Raw genomic sequence first — 25,167 nt, forward strand, 5'->3', positions numbered from 1 at the left:
TATATCTTTAAACGGTCGATTCGGGTGCTCAGGTTTTTTTTATTATACCTTTTTTTGCTTAATTAAATCGATGACGTGTAAATCATGCTTTTTATGATCTATAGTGTCTATAATCATTATTTTATAGACAAAAGTTCATGTCTGTCAACATTTTGTACCATGGATTACCATTCCGATTGCCGTGGATGCTGAGACAGGTGGGCGGTGTAACGTTGCCTAACGAAGATTATGCCTAATGTAATCTTCGTTTGGCTGGTGAAACGTTACCTCATATTTACAACAAAGCATAATATAATGAGCTTAATAATAACGCGATAAAAATAATTATTGAAGCACCTTAATTCACTTATCAAGAACATTTACGATGTCTCAAATTCCAGAAGTGGACAACTTATTAGCTTTCTATCTAGATAGGTAAATTATGATGAAAAACTTGCCACATTAGTTAGCTACACAGCATGGTATCCTGGCCTTTCGACATGCGCCTAAAAAGAAACACCATGATACCAAGAAGTACAATTTTTCCTTCTATCAGTATCTCGGTTACCCTGAAAACTGTATTCTTACATTTACTTACTAGTCATCTCCTTGCGATGACTACAACTCTGTCCAACAAGCTGTCTTATAGGAAGACATTTCAATCTGAAAGACCTATTGGGTTATGGAAGAAAAAATATAGGCCTAAGAAATGCCACTACTGTTTGAAATTTTCAAGTACACGTCATCAAATATCTCTTAATGTCGTCTCTTGGTGAAAACGGATTTCCATTTTTATAGACCTGTACGTGGAGTACTGCACGGGGAATCCTTCCTCTGAGTAAGTAGTATTGTTGATGTTGGCTGTTTAGTCAGTGTACTCGGCTGAATAAATACTGCTTCGAACGCCCTGCGACTTGTTAGCTGTAGGATCTGATATTCACTCTCTGACAAGCTCTGGATAAATATTCCCCGTAACAGTGAATCGTTTGAGTCCACGACTGTCGGACTTAAATGAGATTTTATACTTCAAAAGATGCAAACGTGTCAAGCATTTAACGTCTTTTTCAAATTATCGGTGATTCCGAAATTCGCTCGGCAAACACTGCTATGGCCATTGAACTTTAGCATCAGTCTGCGAACATTAATTAGGCATATGCGTCATGTTTTTTTGAGGATATACATTTTTCTCCTGAGTTTATACTTGAATGTCATCCACGTTTCCTCTACTTCTAGGATTTTACATTGATTTATCTTTAAAATATACCATATTTTTAGGGAAAAGCCAAAATAACACTAACTACGAAAAAAATGCATTTCAGTGACTTTGTAATGACTTGGTCCGCCTATATAAATTAAATCATACAGAAAATCCAAAGGTGTATGTAAAAAAACTGCGATAATTTTACTATCTACTACTATATCTTATGCTACCCTGTTGTTTGAGAGAGAGAGAGAGGGAGAGGTTTGATCGATTATGCGTAAAAGAAAATTAGGCAGCTGCAATAAGCACTCAGTCCTAGAGATGAAGGAATACAGCGAACTAATGTCGACACTTGAAAAAACTTGCTACAACAGGCGGTGGTAGTGGGAACTTGGTGAGCATTTATGATCTCACCTAATCATACGGAATGCTAGTTCTTAAACGCGATGGAACCATTTTCTACGAGAAAAGAGCCTTTCGCAGTTAAACTTTGCCTGTTCAATCACTATTCCTATTGTTGCGTTTCTGCGTAGATGTTTATATCGACGCATTTTACTAGATATTTTAAGAAATGACGCCTTTCGAAAACCAGCAATATTAGTCGCCCATTTTAGCATCTACCCAGCCGTCTGAAGTACGACTAGCTAAATGTTGTCATTTCTGACATCTAACTATCTATCTAAAATAAACCAAACCTAGACTGGGTCGCATTAACGGACATTTTTCGTTAAAAACAACGGTCTTCAGGCCTCTTAACAAGGTCATATAATATAATTGTTTATAGTAAATTAAATTAGGCTTATATTAAGCTTGAGTATGATTATCCCTGTAGGCAATGGGGAGTAAAAAAGAATATGTATATGTATGTAGTAAATATAGACCATAATTTTGATGAAAGGTCGTACAATATATATGTAAGAACCGCAACAAAGGTAAAATAAGTTACAATATTGATCATGGGTGCAGGTTACATCTAGGTTAACGATCATTAGACAAGTACTGCTAAAATAATTGAACAATCGTGCTGAACGTAAAACTTGTAGTTGTTGCATGCACCCAGTTCGCTTTAGATTTTTCCAACTGAATTTTAGTTGTTACTTTTTCTGCATTGAATCACCTCAAATCTGAAGCGTAAGTGATTGTTACGACGATCATCCAGAAGAAGGCCCACGGCATAACTAGACTTATTTAGGCTCTCCGCTAGAACTCGGAGCGAATTGGCTTACATTAATTACTGCAGAGGGTGAGCCAGCTGTATATATGTACTGTTTCTTTCCATCGATAGTCGGAATGGCGGACTTATCTAACAATATACCTCAATAACGTTGATCGACAGCAAGCCACCCGGTACATTAAAATATTTCGAAATATCACATGTTTATACTACTGATTTGTGATTTTAGATATCTATAAAGTAGCCTCAGCTGAAAAGCATCTGCGAATTCCTGCCAAGGCCGTTTGGATTGCCACGAGAAACACTCGTGCACATACAAGGTAAGTGTACTCCATTCTCTACAAGTCAATTTGAATTAGTATCATCGCGGGGTGGACAGAATTAGAGGGCGGGAAATCGCTAGGTCGTTTGTTTCAATTCACAAAAGGTCAGCGATTCATATATGCCTATATACTTTGTTGTGTTAAAAACAAGCTCTATCTGTGTATGTTACTTTACTGTTGATTTTTGAAAAACATAAAACGTGACTGAAAGCTTGAAATACGCTTATTTACCCTTGCTGGTCTAGTTGCAAACAGGGTGCTTTGTGCATGCAATTCCACCTTCACATTCAGACAATACATAGGGACCTCGAATTTCCACCTGGTTCGTACCGTACGAAATCGTCATATATGTAGATAGATGTTTGTATGCTCCTATAAGGTAGCGACGAATAGACAGAGCGTATGTTGTTACTAACACAAAAACAGTGTAATGTTAGCAATTGAGCAACTAAACAAATGTAATCTTCCCCTATCATTTACATAAGTACTAATTACACAAGGCTCGCAAAGGGCAACGCAAACTGATATTGCCGCATGAGGGCACCACATTGAATACTGCTACAGTTTGTGCTAAATTTCTTCTTTCTCAAGGATGTATATGTATGCAGGGGTAAGTTTACATTTTAAGACCGTAATTGTCAACCTGTGCCAAGGTACCTCATCGGCATAATGCGTGACGTACGGAGTCCGGAAAATGGCCATTTTACCATCATTTTCCTTTTTAGTCCTTCTGAGTTTAGACTGGATTGATTTATAGTTGTGTTCGATTCCTGTTGCTTGTCCTGAATTTACAAGTGAAGATGGAAATCGATCAGTTGCTTATTTCGTCTATATATACACCTATGATATATAAAGCGGAAAGCCTCTGGATATGTTGAGACCAGATATATAATAAATACTGCGTACATCGAAAAGCTTCATATACAGTTTACGGATTGAACGCATTAGAATTAAATTTTTGAAATTTTTAGCTAGTAAATTTGCCGTTGTTACTTTGTTTTTTTTTTTTTCATTTATATACAATTAGAATTAAAGTTCCAAAAATTACAAAATTACCACCATTCTGTTCGGGACACTATTGATAACTTATTCACAAACTTCGTCAAACATTTCATTAAGGTGGCGTGATTCATGATTTCGTGCAATTTTGCCAATTAATTGTGCCGCCTAATTTGAATGTAATTTTATCGCTGTAAACTATCTTGTTTTAAGTACTGTGCATTTTGTATTGACTGTTCTTTTAGCTAGGTGGCTTTAGAGTTATGTATCTATCCCGATGATATGAGCTGCGTGAATCTTAACCTGAGATAGAGCTTCTTGAAATATCTGCAAAAAAAAATGACGGTATTATGCAGTTATATTGTGACGAAGACAAATGCTGCTTAGGCCCGTGCAGAAATGTCTGCTATTTATAGTCAGTATGGACTATGGGAAGAAAAACGGCCCAAAGATGGTTCTATTGCTTTCGTTTATGAAATTTCGATATCTAAAATCTTCTAATGGTCGAACAATTACGGCAAAAGAGTTCGTAAAATTATTGCGAGAGTTGAGCAAGATGGCACCTTGAAGAACTAGACAACCATCACCAAACAGTTTTAACCATTTCCGGGAAGCTGGCCACAGAAAAGCTCGATGTTTGGGTGCGACACGAGTTAAAATAGGAGAATTTGTTTTAGTGTATTTCCATTGGCAAAACTCAACAGCCACATAGAGAAATCAAACAATTTTTAGAGCCGTTGGTCACAGGTGATAAAAAAAAAGAATAAATACCGAAATAATCTGCAAATCAAAAAGAAATAGTATTTTTCAATTTCTGACAAAGCTCAAGCTGACGCCAAAGAAGGCGATGCTATTTAGTGGAACCGAAAGGAAATCGAGCGTGAGTTGATTCCCCTTAATAAAACGATTAATTTTCCGCTTTAAGCAAGTAATCAGATTACAGCGAGCCATTAAAAAACCCTTTGAAATTAGTGAACAGAGAATAGGAAATGTCGTCTTCCGCTATAGTAAAGCCATATCACATACATCTTTAGCTACCTTTTTAGCAGATTCTACTTCCAGCACTTTTACCAATCCTAAAAGGCAACGACCATCTCAAATCCCACCGACGTCGTGATGCGGAATTGCCAGTGAAAGCGTCTGCTATAAACTTTTCTCGTATAGGCTGGCACGGATGTTAAACGTGTCTTTGGAGAGTAAGTGCGATACCCAAGGGGCAATACGAGTTGAGAAAAAAGCATTTAACTGAAAGGGCGTCCTACTATCTTATATCAAGCCAATTTTGGCTATATATACACTGAGTGATTGTAGACCCTAAAGCTGCCTTCAACTTCGCCTCAAGGGGTTTCTTCTGAAGCATTCTCGCCGATACCGGTATTTCTATGAACGTGCGTAACGTAATATTGTGATACTTCAAAGTACCATATCAGAGTTACGATCGATGATGGGTTTTCGGAGCTGCCGGTGATAATTTATGCTACCTTCTTCTTTCGATCTTGCTTAAGAGGAGCTTTCCGACAAGATATGTGGACCTAAAAACTTAATGAAGGTTCTTCTTTACGCAGACTATTTTGCCGTTTCGGAATCGGAGCTGTAATTAAACCAAAACCGAGGCAATGAAATCCAGAAAAGGAGCTGCGGCCCTGTCATACGCTATATACCTCCGGTCGGCCTCTGACGTATGTTAATCGATTCACGTATCCTGATTACTAATCTCGTATAGCGGCCGAAATTTCTCTAAGAATATTGCAAAGAGTTGCAAGCTTCGTCCTCAATACTTAGCTTCCAGCAGTTGGCCCTCTGAATCGCTTTGCGACTCCTCGACCTCAAGGTTGTGCCATTTGCCGCATACAGGATAGGCTTCTTCCTGGGGTGATCTCACAGTAAATAACTTCGAGCCTTGGAATCGAACGAAAGTTTTATTTCTAAAAAGAGCCTTAGGATTGTGTCGGACAACTTGTAACAGGCTCACCTGCCTTTTGGCGGCAACGTTACTATTCGTCGAAGATCTCGGTCGAAGTTTCAAACTGTCGCAAAAACAAGCGGTGAATTGGGTTAAAAAGCTTGCGGAGGCCGATCCCGAAATCGCTATAAATATGATTTTTCAAGCGGTTAGAATGCTACCTGACAAAGAAAAATAAATAGTTTTGCTTGATGTTTAGCTACTGGGAAAAATTTTAAAAACTTGGGTAGAAATTTTAATAAAACCACCATATGGCCTGAATATCGTAGCATCAGAGAGTCATCTGTTACTTATACTTATAGAAGAAGCGCTCCGTGAAGCACTCGACTTAACGGGACTTACATATAGATCGAAAGGCCTTTTGGAATACACTAGGCACCGTTAACGTTGATGGTGCAGTTCTTAGAGCTGTATGCTGACTTAAATGTGGGCGAAAATTGCTCTACATTGACTAAAGAAAGCCTTGTTTATGGCACATAGCGTTCTAGTGATTTGACTTGTCAAAGCATGTAGAACTGTCACCATGGAGGCACTTTTGTGCTTGCTAATGTACTATTCTGCACTTCTAACGACAAAAAGAAACGATATATGAAACAATATGAGTTCATCGATAGCCCGAACAGCAACGATGCGGAAATGGCAATAGAAATTATTGAAATCAAGAACGTCAGATATTCCGAGGAGCTGGACGAAGTCCTCCATATCAGACTTGCAGGTCTGGTAAGTCAATAACCATGGCGACCTCGTTTATTACATCACGCAAGTATAAGGCTTAACACGGTCAGTACACAACCTTCATGGTAAACGTAACGAAAATGTAGCATGCCATATGCGTGTTATAAACGTCAGGTGGATCATATAACGGTGCATGGAATTAGATTAAAAACTTTAGATCATAATTAAAAACGTTAATCATATCGATAGATCTACAAAGGGGTTAGATAAATTAACGACCCCTTTCAGGAGCGTTACACGCAAGCAAGAAGAACTTGAAAGAACAAGAAGGAGACTTCAAGAAGAAAGACGTCAAGACGTACACGATGCGAGAGAAGAGTAAAGGGATAGAAGTAACTTCCTCCCTTCCTGTCTTTGAGGAATACAAATTAATCCATACCTCAACTAAATAAACACATAGTTAAACCTGGTAGTAATTGATTTTAAGGGTGAAAATAATCACACAGGTTGTTGCAAAAAATGATGCACTGCTTAATGGGTCCTAAGTCTCTGATTGTTTTTTTTCTCAGAGCGTAATTAATCAGAGATAATGAGCAAAGGATTATGTTTTCGAGACTAAGAATGTATCTGAAAATGCAATCACAAGTACAAAAAAAATAGAGAAACTACAAAGACACTATAGCAGGGAGTGAAAAGCAGATCCTATGCCACTTACAACTAATTGGTGTTCTTATACAACGGAAGACCAGAAAACTTAACGCTTAAAGCTTTACCAGAAAAAAAGGAATTTTTAGGAAGTTAATAATTAAGTCACGAGCTCGGCGTCAGCAGCTAAAGGGTACATTGCATATTATCAGCCATTTACAATAGTTAGGGAAAGCGGAGTTCAGTTATCAACTTGTACACTTTATAAGGCTCTGAGGCTAAATTTGGAAATAAACAACTCTGCCACGGCCGCGGTAACTAAAAAACTTTATCGACAGCATGTCTACCAACTGCCAATTATAGTTTGAAGGAATCAACCATTTGTATTTTTCTAACTGCCCGCTTTTAGTTTTCATATATTTTGAATATAGAAGAAAAAGTTTATTTTAGCTAACAAGCTATGTGGCTTCTTGCTTATAATCCGATAAGTGATTGCAATAGTACCTGTAAGAGGATTCTGTAGGAAGGATTTGTTTAGAAGAAGCACAACTATTGACGGGTATCCTCCAACAAGCGTCATTTTCCGTTTCCAAAACCGGGAGACATTCAAAATTCAGGCACCGCGAATTCTATTCAAAATAGGCTCCTTTCAAAGAGTTGAAACAATATGGAACTATTGCTATTGAAATTTAAGCGATTGTATCACAGGCGAGTGGATACATAATGGCGACGTATACAGCAGTTCTTGCATTGACCTAGCCGGGCGGTTGATAGTTGTCATGGACTTGACTTCTGCTGCTGCTGCTGCTGCAGCAGCAGCAGCAGCAGCAACAACAACAACAACAACAGCAAAAGTAGAGATGCTTCAGTAAATTACTCTTCTATTGTTCATCTACTGTGGATCATTAAAGACATGAAATGGATTTTCTAAAAATAGATAGACAAAAGCAATTGACTGAGGCATGTGCGTCTGACAACGTACGACAAAACGGCCTTATGCTGAGGTGATACAGTCAAACAAAGCAGAGTATTTTGGGTGGGGCCAAAGATCAAATAGTTTTGTGAAATACTTGTCATTTGTTCTGATCAACATATACGGACCTCGCAAATATATCAAATAGCTCGTACCGTCGTTTTGAAGTAATAAACACTCCAGATATTTGTTTTACATATACTGACTCTGGTTAGATATTCAAGATTCAACAAAAAAAAAAACGAGAGTGGTGGATTTTTTACCCTGCCTGCTTGTTGTAAATTATGTATATCTATGTAGAATTGTTTTTCCGTTGCTCAGACCGACAATGCGGGCGTCTATGGATGAGATTTGATTGAATATGCGCATAAAAATGCATACATGTCGAAGAACGATAAATAAATGGTGCAAGGGTTTACTCATATATTGCTGGCGAGGCCCCTATCGAGATCGGGCACCGAGAACAGCAGCGCATTTACTTTTCTTACACGTATTAACCCTGATATAATTTTCATATATGATTGTTGTTAACGAAATCCTCGGAAGTGATTTTGGGGCGACCTATCCTTCTGCCAAATATTGAAGTATTCCTTATTGCAAAAAAAAAAAATTTTTTGAAAGTGAGCATATTTTAGCTTATAGCTTTAAACTTTATCCGGTTATATATTCACATGCGAGACAAATGTCAATCTCTTTGCGCAGCCATAAGAAACAATCCGGGTTGACAAAATATATTTAATGACTATTAAAGATGTACACAGCACTGAATCACCCATAATTTTTTAATCCCATTGCCAAAATGTGTCTTTTATTCCTATGTAGGGAGGTAAAACGCAAATTTACTTATCTTTTGCTCATTTCACTCATACCATCCATCTCCAATTCATACGTCTTCATCTATACCTCATCCATGCACTACAGGTCAATCCTACATTCTTAATTAAAAAGCTTATTGACCTGATGTAACGTTTTGTGTCACATTCTGGCGGCCCGCGCACTTTCACACCTCAACTGTAACCTTATATCACACAGATTTACGAAGTAAAAGTAGTTACCTTAGAGGAAACTATTTGTTTTGTGTCCGCTTACAGGTGTTAAAAGTGATTTCGGTTCGACGAGAAAAGTAATGGCCACCTCAGCAGACGCGGCATATTTTCGCTATCTTCACGGCGTTCACGCTGACGTTACAGGCAAAACGTCAACAGTTGCCGAGGTTTGTAAAAGCTGCGCTGCAGTAACCATTTGCTTTAGACCGGTTTGCGCGCTAAAAACTAACTAAGATAATAATTGGATCCGTTTCATTCGTATCTCTATTCGATAATGGCGGTTCTAGTAGAGGGGACGTGATAGGCGAAATAAAGAAACATACTAACAGCCAAAGGCTTACCTTGTACGTATTATCTTCCTATAACAAAGACTTTATCATTTGTAGTGAGATGATCCTTTGTTTGCACCACAGACGCAATGTCTGGCATCGAACTTCCTACACCTGCCGAGGGTTATGCTAGCGACAGGTTGTATTGGAGCACACCTACCTTCAAATATTTTGAATATAACGATCAATGAAAATTTAAAGAAAAAAAAAACGCTCAGATATCCCGAACTCCCGCGTACATCTCAAGCTCAAGCAGGTCACAAATACATCAGTTGGGAGATGGCTAGTACGAGCTAAATTGTTTAAGTAAGCAATTTAGTTTCTTTGTATCCAGACCAACTAACACGATTCTACCATAAATATTAATAGCGGTTCTATTCATCTACTGATATTTGCGTCATATCGATTGCTTGCTTCGGAGCAAGCATTGCCCGAACGGACGAAGCTTGCTTGTTCGGGTATTTTCAGTAAACAGAGAAAATAGACTTTTAGCTCTGTTGAGGATAATTAATGGGTGTTTCACGTTTACAATGATCCTGTGCCTACCCACTACATAAGCAGACTCTAAGCTTACCTGGATCTCCAGAGCAAGGCTATGAAGCCATGGAAGCGCCCCAGCGGCACGTAAACTCGCCGTTTTCGTTCAGGTTCGTTGAATGTCATTAAGTATATTTGTATTGGTGCAGAGTTTCTGTGCAATTACTGATAGTTACTTAATATTAGAAATATAGAGTCCTTTATATGAAGGATAATGTTTAACTAGTAATTCGGACCCGGCGACACTAATATAGTAATTGTTATTATCCGATAATCCCGTTTATTGTTCCGAACCTAAAAAGAGTTCATCAGAACGAGCTCGTAAATTTCATACTTTGCACGACATTAATTTTTAATATATTACTGACCGGTTTTAATATATTGATCGTTTAGTGTTTTATCTATTTAGCCTTAGGCTACGGCAATGACGCTTATTAATGCATAAAGAGTAGATGGTCCGTATAGTTTCAAGGCGATATTATCACTCACTTACTAGCATTCTGAATTGATCGACAGCTATTTTTTTTATATATTACAATAAATAAATGTGCGGCAAAAAATATATTGCTTTTTCCAAAATACAGTATAATTTTGAAGCGAACTAGAGTTACGTCACTTCAATGAACTCTCTTCGTATCTTTCGGTATGCGGAAAAAAAACTCTACATAAACGTATGCTTGTAGTATAATACCTTCTACTGCAAGATACTAGAACGATCCACGCAATGGTTAGCATATATCGCTGATTCTAAGCATAAATGAGACAACCATGCTTTATGCTCTATGATGGGCAGAAAAGTTTTTGCTTTTAGACACATATGAGTGCTGGCGTTGCCGAAAATTGTTAGCTAAGACTATTCGATGGACAGAAGCAAATTATGAGCTGACGCAGTTTTTTTTTTTTATCTCGTTTGGGCAGGACATCACCGCGCGTCTGAGCGCACTTGCTCCCATGAACTTGTTTCGGCTTTAGAATAAATCTGATTTAAACTGTATAAAAAACTTTTCCAGACAGAATCATTTAAAGATCCAAATGGTCTTGCTCTTAAGCTTTAAAACTGGCTCATTGAAATGACAGTTTAAGTGCACATATTTCCAGCCAACAGCTACATAAAACTGGTTTATGAATTCAGTCATAGGACGACTGTGCGATCTACATGACCTTGCATTGATCTGTTCTAAATAACTTTTTCATACAAAGTACCCATTAGCAAGAGTGGAATATAATTTGCAAATAAATCAGCTTGGATGCTCAAGTTACGCCAGGGTTAGCCTGTGTGAAACACCAGCTGCATTAATTCTAAGCTGGAAAAATTGTCCGCGAGCCTTTAGTACCGAAGCCTTCAGCGTGGCCTTTTCCTAAGCACATCAGAGGGCGGTTCTCTGGCACTAGCTGTCACCACACCAGACAACACGGCACAGACACTGAAATTGACGGTCTATGGAGTAAATTACCAGTGCGCATCGGAGAGTGCTCGTAATACGTTATATACTACGGATGTGACGAGTTACTTTTTGCCAAGGACGTTGTTTACCTACTTTTGATATGACCATAAGATCTAGTTGTGTCCTGATCCCAGAATCAATAGATACTTAATTTAATGGCTGCAAATAGAGGCCTTTTTAAAGATTACTTGTATGTCTTTCGTAGTCACATAATCAGCCGTAAATATGAAAATTCCAGTAGACAAATTAATACTTATGATAAGGCTATTATATGCTTCTATGAATTGAGACTTTTCTCAAGCTTAATTGTACACAACACCTGGATCAGCTACCCTTCCCACTTACGACCCTTTTACGTCTAGGCATGATGTTGGCTAACTGCCGGTTAGGTTTTTTGTTCAGCCTTGTCATTCGTTTTGTCCGGCTTTGGTCCTTAGGTCTGAACTAGTTTGCGATAGACGCGTGCGGCACCTGTCTTCAACAGAAGACGAGCCGATCAGTCCGAGCGGATGTGGTAGCCACTCGAAGGAGTCGTCCTCATCGCAGACGCATTCGTCCGCGATTTTAGAGACGTTTCGCCCTCGGTCGAAGTCAGACTCAAAGGAACTCATTAAACATCACAAACCGCCAGCTAGCAACATCATGTCTGCCTTGAAGTACGTATGCTGCTGTTTAAACAGTAGGCGTCGAAATATCGCAGTGGAAGACAGAAAAATAGCTCGTGGTGCTGGAAACTATCGTATACGATCTCAAATTGAAAAAAATATATCAGAACAGGAACTATAAAATTACAAGAGTGCGTAATGATGAAAATATCATATAATAGTATTCGAAAATATACTTTATCATGATGAGAAACATGCTAGAAAACAATGAACGAGTATAGAAGGCTGTACTATTAGAGGAAATCTTGAGTCGACAAATCGAAGTGTCGTTATAAAAGAAGGAAAGCAATTTACAAGTGATTGCTCCGCATGTCAGAAAACAAAAAAGGTAGGCTAGTGTATATACGGTAGGCCGTATAATCATAGTAGAGGCCAATGTCGAGGCGTTATACTTCTAAGCACACAAATTGAAACATAAAATTGATTTGAGTCCCTTTCGATATGGCGGAAGCCTTTGAACACCAAGATCTCGTTTGGTGTTACTCTACTTTCTCCCCTAACAAAAGTGACCATAGACACTTTTGTTAGGGCAGAAAGTACAGATAAAACTGCCGATACAGATGAATGATTGACTTTAATAGAAAGAGAGTCTGAGAACAGTCTACCCGACTCTAGTCGTCGCAGCAATTCGCGTAGCAAATTTTCGCTGCCAGAACTATCTTCGAAAGCATTCAGTCAAGGATTTGTATCACACTGTATAGTGTCAGACTGTTTCAAATGATTTACCCGCTGAACAGGCATCGACTATCAGTGGAGGCCTTGCAAAGCCTGGAACGTCCGCCTTGTGCCGCTTACCATTTGCGGAGCTATGGGAAGCCTTTGGGCTAGTTCTTTAGCTAAAGCTTTGTTCTATACTAATAGAAATTTCTATACAGTATAAGAACCGATAGGAGCTCTTCATTTTTGCGGGGGATGACAGCTGGTTTTTATCTACAAGTGATTTTTAAGCTTGTTAATATGCGGTAGATAGAAAAACACATTGGATTTATTGCGCACAACTAAAGAACGTTTTTTTTAGAGAAGTTAATAAAGGATTAATTTCAACTAACACTACAGGGCAACTGCCGTGAGCCACGAGACAACTCAGGCTATTACATATATTATTTTAGTAGTTCCTGTTCTTGACAAAAGAGCTATTTTCCAGAATACAGGAAAGGTTTTACTTACATTTGAAACTACTTGCAACTATAAAATTAGTGAATATGCACTTTGTGTGTTGGTAGGAATTCAGTGCACACTCACAATTGGTTTTCTACAAGTGGAGGCGGATCCCTGAACGGGAGCAATAGTCCATCGAGCTCGCCAACCTACGAAAGTCCTCATGGCCCTCTAAGCTTTTCGGGCCATTCGGGAAATCAGTCTCCCAGTACGCTAATGTACCCAAGCTTCTCAGATGGATTTGACTACCGTCCTCAGCAGAGACCAAGGTATGAACGGGTGCTTCTAGTAACTAGCGAGACGTGAAGGTAATTACCGACTTTACTTTGCCCAATTGAATCGATACGTGTATACTATGCTCGTCGAAATTCCCCCCTGTAGGCGAATCATGCTGTGCTTAAACTGAAATTGATCCCGAAGTCGAACTTAATGACAGGTATTCGCTAGCATACGCATACATAGAGCCTCGGACACCTTCGGGTGGCTTCACTTAAATAAGTGATAGTAGAACGATAAGTCACAATTCTCGACAACTTCCAATGTTTCATACAGGTCAGGATCCGAATCAAAAAGCGGTGCTGTTGCCAAAGTCATGGACATGTTCAGGGCTCGATCTCAATCGATGAGTCTCACAACGGACGGCAAGGCCAAGGTAAGCCGAACATAATCAATTATGAAAAGTTCTTATTTTTTTCAACAGGTTCAACAAACCCGTATTAGTGGGAGGTTCAGGTTATGTTTGTATTAAAAATACAGTACGCCAAGACAATTCTCACTTTGAGCCGGTTGACGTATGTTGGTAGTAACCATTAATTAGATCGCAATTGTATTCAATCAAATCTGCCACAGCCTCAATTAAATGAATGCGGCAGTATCCGTATATAGAAATACACGGTTTATACAATCGGTCAAATTATTTGAGATGTTTATACGCTTTCTATAACTTAAACTAGTGGCGTTATGAACGTTAGAAGATGAAAATTGTTGAATAGAATACCTATTGTGCACTGCAATGTTACTGTATATATATATATATATATATATATATGCTATATAATACAAGCGGGAAACAATGTATGTAAAGCGTATGTTTGGGCACTCGTCAAGTGTTCTGCGAAGTGTAGGGTGGCGCTGATCCAGCCGCTCCAAAAGCGCGGCAAATTTACCTAAATAAATAAACCTACCCTTTGCTTTGATTCACTAATTCTGTATACGTTCTTAGGTCACTTGGATTATAGATAGCGAACCAGGCTAATTTTAGAGTTGTTTTCATCTAACGGGCGCTCTTCAGTAACAATGCAATACGGTAACTTCAGCTAAATATTTTCTATTTCAGAAGGTCTCACACAGTCAGTCGGGTATGTACATCGATAGGTATAGTAATTTAAAAGCGTCTTTGAATTTGCTTACTTTATCCACACATGCACACCTATGCGTATTGGATTGTTGAAAACGTGTTGGAGCTAGAATGTCACATATCTTAGATACTATAGGTTGCGTCGTGTTGTCGTTTGAAAATTGAGGCTCGACAATGGTAGATGTGCTAACATCTAAATGCCTCGAAGGTTAATGAAGTTTCTGCAAAAGGGTTCTGCTGCTTACGGTTAAGATGAGCTATCAAAAGGAACTGCTTTTGTTTTGGACATTCCGATGAGAACAGTGCCCCTCGACTAATAACAGAAAAAAGTTGATGAAATTACTGTGAGAGCTGAGCAATACTGGCAAAATAAATAGCCATAAGACTTAGACATTTAACCTCTAGTTTGTTCAAGTGAACTTTAACAAGGACACGAGTGCTAGAAGCTTTCCGACATGCGTAAAGAGCAATCAACTCAGGATATCGGGTGGCCGAAGAAGTGTTAACGGTCTCTCTGACTAGAGGCAACATATCTCAGGTAATATCGCCAGCTTGGGGATACTCGCATTTTAAAGCTGAGATTTGGCACTAGTAGATGCGGTAAGTAGTTGTAGTGGTAGACCCATTGTAAAAAGAGTTTGTGAAATTGATGAATTGCTATAGTTAACGAAACCGACATCTGACTAGCCCAGGCATTGTTAAGGAAGTAAATATTTACCGCTCAACAATCTTAAGTTGTTTGAAAAAAGCTGGCTGTAAAAAGAAGCTTCTTTGCGATTTTTGGGTGCCACACAAATTGACGCTCGATCGTATTTCCATCTGCAGAATTCTATAGAAATCGTTGCGTTTTTGAAGCAGTTGATTGCGGGTAGTGAAATATAGATCGCATACAACCTTATTGCGCGAAAATTGTACCCCATAACATGCGATGAAAGCCAAACTGTTGCCAAAGGAAATAATGCTATACGTTGGGTGAATTTAGAAGGGGATCGTGCGTGTGAGTTGCTGCCGCCTAGCAGAGCGATTGATTTGAGAAACCTTTACTGTCAACAAAAAGCAAGCTTATAACAAATTGTCATTGAACTACAGAAAAGGCGTTGTCTTCTACCATCACGGCGTCGAATCACATGCATTTTTAACTGCCCGCCGAAAATTAAAAACAACCTAGATGGGAACTCTCAATATGTTCGCCCTACAGCCCAGATCTTGCGCCATTAAACTATCATCTGTTTCGGTCTCTGCAGAATTTTCTTAATGGTTGTAATTTTTATTCAATGAAGAAATGACTTGCCGTAATTTTTCGTCTGGAAGCCGCAAAAGCTCATAAGTGATACGATTATAACATTATCAGAAGAAAAATGGCAAAATGCTATCGATCGAAATGGCACATTATTAATTTAGCAATGCTACATAGAACTATTTAAAATGTTTGCTTCGAATTTGGCTAAATAAAAGTTAACACATTTTTTAAGAACCCAATAGATGTATATATATATATATATATATATATAGTGAATGACGATACTCATGACTGAGGTAATGATCTATACGAAAGTGTATGCCTGAAAAGTTCAAGTTCCAATTTAAATATCTATACACAAGAATTCGCTTAACAATATCTGGATTATTACTTAGAGACGGAAGAAGATATTTTAAACTAATTTTAAAAGCTAAACAGACTTCGCTTGAGAATCTGACCCGGTACTTCATGATTTGAGTCCATCCTATTAAGGTCGAGACTTCAGTTGCTATGTATTTTCTATCTTTCATTGTGAACCAGATCAAGGCTGGACGTATTGTCTAGCTCTCGTATCTGATTCCGCTTGTTCCCAGTTTCGCTCAATAGGAGCGCCGACCTGTTACTTCTAGCATGTAGCCAGTACACAAATTTTCTCTACCTTGCTTTGTTTATACGGTCAAATGGCGTCATCTAATGTAAGTACCGGTTTATATGGAACTCGAAGATGTCAAAATAAGTCGTTGACTGAAGTGTGTGCACCCTCAAACCTTCGCTGTGTGTTACAACAATCCTGTGGAAGCCAACAGAGATCGTACACTGCTAGCGCGATTCCTATAACACGAGTTTCCGTACGGCCTTTTCCATACTACGATCTATGCAAACCAAAGGACAATCAGAATCGTCAGTATGATTGCTGTATTTAGCTTTCACTTGTATCTTCGATTCGGTTGTTTTCTAAGGTGAGTCAAATGTGATCGTTTTGAAATTGGTTCGCTTGAACACTGAGCCTAGGATTTCTTCTAATTATAGTTGTCCTTTGCTGGAATCGACAGCCGATTTCAATCAATTTTGGTTATGACATCTCCCTATACCCATACCGATATTTACTCGAACTATGTAAATGCTTGCTATTTTGTTCAAAATGTCGAAATTGTTTTTTTTTTTTTGTAAATTCGCAACGGCCTATTTTTAGAGATCGAACATAGCACGTTCACAACGACATATATGAAAACGAAAAAAGATGATCATGGCACGATGCAAATAGATCTGTCCTCGATAACCCTTAAAGTAGATGCTCTGAAGCGTATGCTTCTAGCCGTATATCTCCAAGAAGTCTGACAGGAGGACACAAACGTCTTCCAGGGTTTGTGAAAGAGAAATGCGTTCGCATGAAGGCGTCAGAGGGATGGACTGCGCAAAGAAATGATTGGTCTTAGGATTCCAAACCATTCTACTTGTAAAGACATCATTACTATAAAATGGTTCGTAGACTGACATCGTCTACTTGCATTAAGCAAATCGCTTGCGTAGTAGTTAAAATTTTTTGCTGCATCTCTCTTTATCTCTATTTGAAAGGTAGTAGGCTGCGTAAAAGCAAACCTTTATCTTCTATCAACATATGCGATACCCAAACAGTATTTGTATGCATATAATTTATATTCAATGTTCGTGATAGAGTTCGACTTGGGCTATCATATTCTACCCCGAATTTGATGCCAAAACAGATTCCACGGATCTGCTGTAAGCCGTAGCGAAAATCTAAGGCTGTTTCATCGGAACCGAGCACTGGCGTTTAAAAAATTAGTGTAGTAGTAATAGTAACGATATTAAAATGATCCAACTACGGTCGTGATAAAAGCTTAATATCAATGACTCAATGTATGTACCCATGAATCTCGGATGCATCAAAGCGCAGAATAACATGTGCGTTCCCTGCGAGCCCGTTCGCTCCTGCGAGAGTGATGTTATAGGTGGGATTGGAGAGAAACTGTACATCGTAGACTGCTGCTGCTGCCTAGCGAAACGTTTGACTCGGACCACTGCCTATAAGATTATGACAAGTTATCGAAAACAATCAATTGAAATTAATGAACAGAAGGAACGTTCTCTTTTGTTGTGACAATGCCAAACCACACACGCATTTAGCTACCGAAAAAAATTTAGGAAATTTCAAAAGGGACATTTTAATGCGTATGCAGTAGAGCCCGGATCTTGCGGCTGTTTCGGTATCTAAGGGACAGTTCCAATGAAAAGATCTAAAAATTACTTTTCCTCATTTTTTCGTCTAGAAGCCACACGATTTCTACAGCGATGGAATTATGATTTTACGACAACAATGGTAGAATAATAGAACGAGTGCATAATATTGTTTTAAAATATTAAACATTTATACTCCAAATTTTTGCTTGCGGTTTTGGCTAGCCAAATTATTTGGCCTAGAGTATAGAGACAACTATGCCTATTATCGTACTAGAATTATTATAAGCTGAAACGCAGTATACAATGTTTTTAATACCCGCATTTTTTTCAATGGAATCGAAGTTAGGTTCTGCGCTACAATGTCCTAACATCACTAATCGTTTAGTTCTATCGAGGCGTGTGTCTAATGTTGATTTGACGCAATGCCGATAAAGAACGTTTTTCTACTCTAATTCGATAGTCATATCTTATCATATTTCGTGTATGCTAAATGGCCATTTATATATACATTTTGATCGTATGTGGTCGAGTACCGTGATATTGAACGGACTGTTCTATTAGCCCCACGAAGGAGAACGATAGGAAGGTCGTAAATTAAAAAAAAAAAATGGAGACGTTACCTGTGGTCATTATGCCCGGTGTTCCTTTTAGTGATATATGCAAATGCTCTCACAAGTATGCCTTCATCTGCGGGGAACAATCTCGTGTTTGTTCATTATTGATAAGCGTGAACCTCAGAGGAGGCACGCAAAAATGATCGCTAATAAATTCTCACTAGTCATTTTTGATGCGTAGACGTAGGCGTATTTGCGTATAGCCCACCGCCCCTATTTCCCGTTGTTTCGAGGCTTGTAAAACATACTCGAAATGACACAACTAGGCTTTAAATCGTCATTTTGAATCGTATTAAATGTTCCCCTACAGGTACAATGGTAGCATGTTTACCTTAAGACCTAGGAACAGATGGTGGGCTCAAAGGCAGGCGTAGACACGCTTTATTTGCTTTTCAGAAGTGCCAGCCGTCTGAAGCAATGCTCATTGGACGTAAAAAAGAAGTATTATTGCTTATATAATGATATGCGCTAGCTTGTCTTTGAAGGTTCTTAAATTTGATGCTAGCAACGTACGCGTTGATAGACCCATTAGTTTATTATTATTATTAAACTTCTTACGTTGTTTCAGTTTGAAAAATGGTGATGATTTGGCTGATTTTACTAAGTTGTTTTGTCGCCGTAATTATTAATTATATATGTATATATATCTTTTCATCGGTAAATGGTGTCTTTCGATTACTGCTGTCGCAAAAACATCAACAGTCAATTTATTCATCTAACAAAACAAACCATTGTCTTCCTTCTGACATAATTCACTTTTCTTTTAGAGGAAGTTTTAGAGGAATCTAGAATTATTTGTTGTGTGACACTAAGCATAGGGTTCCAAAGATCACTAATTCCCTCTCAGCTTCTCCCCTATAGACTTCATTATTTCTAAGAGTCTAAGTCAATAAAAAGACAAACTTTTTATTCCTTATAAGCATGTTTTAGCTAGCGTCCTATTTAGTTTCGGACGTCGAGTTTAGGGCCTTAACTCGAGATGTGATAGGAAAAGAAACAGTGTGTAGTAAACGAATCTGCACACAATCAACATTGCCGATAATTAAATTTTTACGAACATTATACTTCACTGGTAGGCGATTATCTACTTTACAAGAATAATAGGTTATCTGAGCTTATGTAGTAAGGCTAAGTTCTGAGGAAATTACAAAAAACTCAATTTTGACACGTAGAGTTTAACAAAGCTTGTTGTATATTGGTGCTAAGAGGCTACAGGCTTGAAAAAATGAAAGGTATCAGCTATTCGAGGCGTTTGTACGTCAAAACGAAAAAAACCAAACATTATGATACGACTGTAATAGGTAGATTAGACGGAGATGAAATACGACAACGAAACTTACTAATGTGTCTATAAAAGTTTAGCTTATCTAAAGTCTCGCGATGTCCCATCGTTATTATATTTAATAGCACAGTCGTGGTCGTTGAGGCATGCAAAGCGATTTCGGAGTAGAGCATCGGTTGCCATACGATAATCCTTCAGACAACTCGAAATGGATTTTGAACGAGATGTTCAGCCCGCTTTATCTACAAACGCTTATTTTTCTTTTGCTGATTACGCTCGGTCATGGTAAAACTAAAAATGTTTTGGTCTAGTTAATTACTTTGCTCAATTATCTCCAATTTACCGTATTTTGATTAGAATTCAATTTAGATCGTCGTAATTTTGCTTTTTCGTCGATGTTACAAGAAAACCTGTGTCATTTGTCATAAATTGAAGAAAATTGCTTTTGTCATTAAGGATAGAGGCAATTACGGCGGTGACTAACGTCAACTTATATGAAAATAATGTTCTCTAAATGGGAATTCTGTAGCGTCGCTATTTCGTAGACATTCGATTGATCCAGATCGGCGTCGCAACGGAGTAGGAGTGATCCGCACTAGCGACCGCCTTCTCGATAGTGGTTCTGTTGACCACGGCCATCACACGGCACTAATTTACAGGTTAGAGCCATCATGTACTGTTGTATTTGTTGGTATGGATCTGCGCTGACAGTCGTTTTTTCGCTATTGAGACGAATGATAACTCGTAGTCTCTTTCCATTAGACTGTTACACGGGTCTGTTGTTGTGGTTTACCTGTTGTGATGCGCGTACACACCGAATTGTTTTTGTGGAAACTAATGTTTGAAAAAAATGCACGAAAAATTTGAGCAGATCTCTAGGATGCGATTGTAGAACGAAAAGACCAATCAGTCTCGTCTGTACTCGTTAGGGTCGCATGAACAGCGGAATGCACGTACGAAAAAATATCGTCCTTCATCTTAAAGAAAATAACTTCCACTGCATGTAATCTTTTTGCGATTGCTGTAAACGTTTCGAAGGACCCATTCGCATGGTGCGGTTGGTCACGGCGCCGTTCGGGTTCACCGCCTGGATTCCCAGATGAGTGACGGCTACAGTCAATTCGATTCCTTAGCGTCAACGTCAGTCTACGGGGTAAGTAAGCAAAAGTTACGACATACTATGGGGTATCGTTATTTAGGCAAATATCGCATTTTGTTTAGCATTTTTTTTTTAAGCTTTTTCTAACGATATTAAGGAATTATATGACAAAGGATATTTTTTCTATGTATGCTCGATTTTGGGAAATTCAGCTGATATCATTGTCCACTATTGTTGTCCATTTTTAAAACGCATTTTCTCTAAATATCGTATTTCTCTATCTATTTTCTGATAATTATAATACGTTCTTCTATAGGCTCAATGCGTCTAACTGTTCCACAAAAAAAGACAGCTTTGCATCTAAAGAAATCAAATAATTAGTCCAACCTTTAAACCCCCGTCGATAGAGTAGCCTCCATCTTCATTAGATTGTTGTTCAATTATTTGAAATAGAAAACGAAGATATTAAACTGACATCTGGCTTCAAGCTGTTGGAGCAAGTTGTAGCATATTGTGAATGTTTTTTATTGGGAATGCACTTGTGAAAGTCACCCTAGGTGTGCTGAAGGATTATAAAGAAGCCTGAATGAATATGACGGAGAATCAGCATCATTTTAAAATGGGGTTTTACCCGCGCCTAAGCCCCAGTACTTTTTATCATTCGGTCCCATATCCAGGTGCAATGTATCGTGGTGCTATGAACCCCACTGCATTTTACCACACACCACAGAATCCTGCCTCGTTTAATCATGTGGTATACAGTCCTGGCTCGATATGTTCAAGTTACAATGGTAGCCCATTCTATCCGGGAGCGCAAAATCCATCTGTGCAAATTCCCGGTGCGCAGAATTTCGCGGTACAAACTCCAAGCCTTCAAAATATTCCTGCTATACAAGGGCCATGTATGCAGGTCGTGAAAAGTCAGAGCTCTGCTACCTATTGTCCTAACATGCAAAACTTCAGAGGTTCCGAGGCGTGTTACCAGTCTGGCCAAAACCCTGCCGCATGCCATACTACGGAGCAGGTTTGCTCGTCGTGGCAAACTCCTGTCGCTATAAGCCCTAACACTCAAAATGTACGAGCTCATAGCCAGAACTCGATTTTACACGGTCCCGGCGTGTTTTTTCCAACTGTTCAGCATACGGACGTTCATTGCCCGAATGCTTCGAACCGAAAATCAGAAGAGCTGAATTCTGCCCAGAATTCAAACCTACAGAGCGCGATATCGTCTGTTCCAAGCGCGTACAGACTACCTAACGGACAAGAGCTGGGTTTGCATGGCCCAAAGGCCAATAATGGACTCGTGCATGGTCGGTGTACCTCGAATCGAACAGACCACGCTCCGAACGCTCATAAGACACATACACAGAACTTAGGGATCACTCACGGCTTGAGTGGTCAGAACGGTACAGCCGGGCCATGCGCGAATGTGCAAAATCCAAACTTTGCCCATTACATAAATTTTCAGAATCCTGTCAGTTTTCCATCACCTGCTCAAAACACGGGAACTTATTTATCGAGCGCCCATATCACGACCAGTAATGTGCTAGACTCAAGTTCTCAGAATGCAGGCTTGCATTCAGGCGCGAATATCCAAAACTCGATCAATGGTTTTGATACTAGCGGGGGAAAAAATGGATCACTGAATACGGCCGTGTTGAATGCCTTGCTGCAGAATCCAGGCATGCTTAAATCGCTTCTTCAGAACTCAGGCGCAATTAACTTCGATAGTGGTATGGCCGTTTCAGGTTCCGCGGCAAACAACACTAACTCTCAACAAACTTCAAAGGCCTTAAACGAAACTGCTCAAAACACAGGGATGGCTAATGCAACAGGTCACACTTCGCTTCATATGAACCATAGCATCCAGGACTGTGGACCTACATCTACCAGCAACAACCAAACTTCTACCCAAACTATCAATTCGTATTCTGCTGAGAATTCCGAAGTGTTTAGCGCAGGCACTTCAAACTCCGGTGTGTACGCTGTGTCTTTGGATCCAGGTACATATAACCTTATTTTCCCGAGCCCGGAATCCCATGGTACCTCCTCAGGCCAAGCCTCAAGCTCACATATGGCAACGTCGAATGCTGGTATGTTCGACTTAAGTAGCATGCAAGACCCCGATACATATAATACTGTCTTCCCCAATCCCGATGCTGGCCTTACCTCAGCTCGTGCCTCAGAAGAAAATCTAAGCTCGTGCAATTCTGTTGTGGATAATCCGGGTGCCGAAAGCACTTGCCCAAAGAAGTTGGAGGCGCGCAGTAATATTTCCGTCACTGATAACCCTGCCGAAGAAAAAGATACATCGAACTTGGGTACACTAGCTTCGGATGCGCAAGAATTTACGAGCCCAAGTCCAAGCATTCTCAAGCCTGTTATACTTAGTCTAGCCACTCACAATCCTGGCCCATTGAACGTTAGTGCATTTGTGCCAGTCGTCCATAATGCGCCTTCTGGTAGTTTTGTCCCCATTCTCCAAAATCCCGGAGCAGTCCCCGTTGTACAAAACCCCTGTGCATTCCTTCCTGCAGGCCAAAACACAGCCGCAATCTTCCAAGCCGTTTAATCCCTTTCAAAAAACAAGCAGGTCTGACGCTTCGCATGCCGTGAATACTACGTCAGTTACGCTAAAAATCTTATTAGTAAATTGTTGAGCGGCTCCTCTTCTGTCCTACGCAGAAGGCCACCTTAGTAATATTTCAGCACGTATCCTCACTTATGTACGAGTACGCACGTTTACGTAAGAAATGAAATGAAAATGCGGACTTAGCAACGACAGCATTTTGTGAAAATATTCTCATTACAAATCTTATCAAATACGAAATATAAGGAAATTCTTCGTTTTTTGACATAATCTGTAGTGAAGAATTAGCTGACATTCTATTTGAAGCTCTGCTTTCCTGAAAGGAGTTTTTACCATTAAAATTCCTTAAATAGCTCGGATTCAACAAACAGCTTCCAATAGTCCATTGGGCCAATATTCAAGCCGATAGGGCAAATTTCATTCTCAGCATAACGCTGATTCGACTTGTGTATCTGTGGTCCTGTTTTTGGCGAGATCGACACCGATCCACGACGATGCATAAATATATTCAAAAGGACAAGCTTGAATCTACCAAGATTGTTTGTTTTACAAATCAATTTATTCAATTATTTCCTTTATAGGAATTTCCTGTACTACAGTATCTATTTAGTAATATTAGGTAGGCTGTTACTTAAAAAAAAAAAAAAAAAAGACGGCGCGCACAATAGGACGTACGACAAGGACGTGTTGTCGCAGTTCATAATAACAACAACTTTTCTTCATAGTAATTCTTCACTGCCCGTTCGAAAACCTCGGTCAGTTATGATTCTGCTATATTCCTGTTGGTTATTCATTCATATAATCTATTCGGAAACCTATATTTTGAAATAGTTTTGCAAGTAAGGGTTTGAATAACGTCATCTACACACAGATGACCTTAGCAGTGCAGTGTTTATCTAGTGTAGTATTTAACTCGGTTCGGACGAGGTATTTTATTCAGACGAGATCACTCACTATCCACTGACTCTACAATTCGGCTCTTCGATAAATAGTACTATATAAAGACTGTTTAAAGGGAGTGGCCAATGCCGCTGGGTTGTAAGACCCGAGCCACGTTGGTTGGATTTTTCACCGAGCTAGATCAGCAAATTCCCAGGCAGTAGAAGTTATCTTACGGGGCATGTTGCATACCCAGTCGTTGGCCATCGTGTGCCTCTGTTACCCAAATGAGCTGGGTGTTGAGGTGGTTTTTTCTACTATCAACAGCCATGAGGGCAGGGTCGGTACGGTCGCTTTTGTCGCGCCTCAGTGTAAGGCAATAGCCTAGTGTACGAAGAAGAGCATCTTCTTTAACTTTAGTCTGAGAACGCTATCCTATTGGATGTTCAGAGCTCTCGGAGAAAGCCTGTATTCCGAAAGAAACTGTGTTAGGTAAAAAAAAATTACTTCCCCTTTCTGTCTGTAGCCAACTGGTCGATAGGATGTCAAACGCCGACGATGTTTCTTCGTGTGAACCGGGTTAACAGGTCCCATTGGTTTCCTCTCGCCTATTAGTAACGCTAATAAATTACTCTCTTTCCTCCGCCTTCAGATCCACGGGGAACTGAACGTGCCAATGCGAGCACTAGCTATGTGCTGGCCGTGCGATACGCTACAACACTGTTGCATTGTAGCGTATCGCACAACTGACCGTAATTCGAATCGATAATCTTACGCAATTATAGGTGACGAATA

The 25,167-nt window shown here is 39.3% G+C and overlaps 1 protein-coding gene and 1 long non-coding RNA gene across 17 annotated transcripts in view; one reads left to right on the forward strand and one right to left on the reverse strand.

The window, feature by feature from the left end:
* The window catches only part of LOC111252871 (5'-AMP-activated protein kinase subunit gamma-1-like), a 63,924-nt gene that overhangs the window by 7,592 nt on the left and 31,165 nt on the right, over positions 1-25,167 (forward strand). For 5 of the 16 annotated variants that reach the window (XR_015330377.1, XM_086993182.1, XM_086993185.1 and 2 more), the window contains 8 exons: positions 9,024-9,145; positions 9,869-9,954; positions 11,727-11,945; positions 13,178-13,381; positions 13,665-13,764; positions 14,449-14,470; positions 20,334-20,463; positions 20,843-20,957. Coding sequence is in view for 15 of the 16 variants with exons in the window: in XM_086993182.1 (XP_086849308.1) it covers positions 9,024-9,145; positions 9,869-9,954; positions 11,727-11,945; positions 13,178-13,381; positions 13,665-13,764; positions 14,449-14,470; positions 20,334-20,463; positions 20,843-20,957 (998 nt within the window). In the remaining variant the exon portion in view is untranslated. Of the gene's footprint in view, positions 1-2,583; positions 2,675-9,023; positions 9,146-9,364; positions 9,955-11,726; positions 11,946-13,177; positions 13,382-13,664; positions 13,765-14,448; positions 14,471-20,333; positions 20,464-20,842; positions 20,958-25,167 lie in introns of those variants that run through there. The other 11 variants (XM_086993187.1, XM_086993186.1, XM_086993189.1 and 8 more) reach the window with 9 other exon arrangements.
* The window catches only part of LOC147754721 (uncharacterized), a 52,385-nt gene that overhangs the window by 2,758 nt on the left and 24,460 nt on the right, over positions 1-25,167 (reverse strand). The window lies entirely within an intron of this gene.

The sequence above is a fragment of the Varroa destructor genome, unplaced genomic scaffold (assembly GCF_002443255.2).
Source record: "Varroa destructor unplaced genomic scaffold, Vdes_3.0 BEIS01000006.1, whole genome shotgun sequence".
Taxonomy (NCBI): Eukaryota; Metazoa; Arthropoda; class Arachnida; order Mesostigmata; family Varroidae; genus Varroa; species Varroa destructor.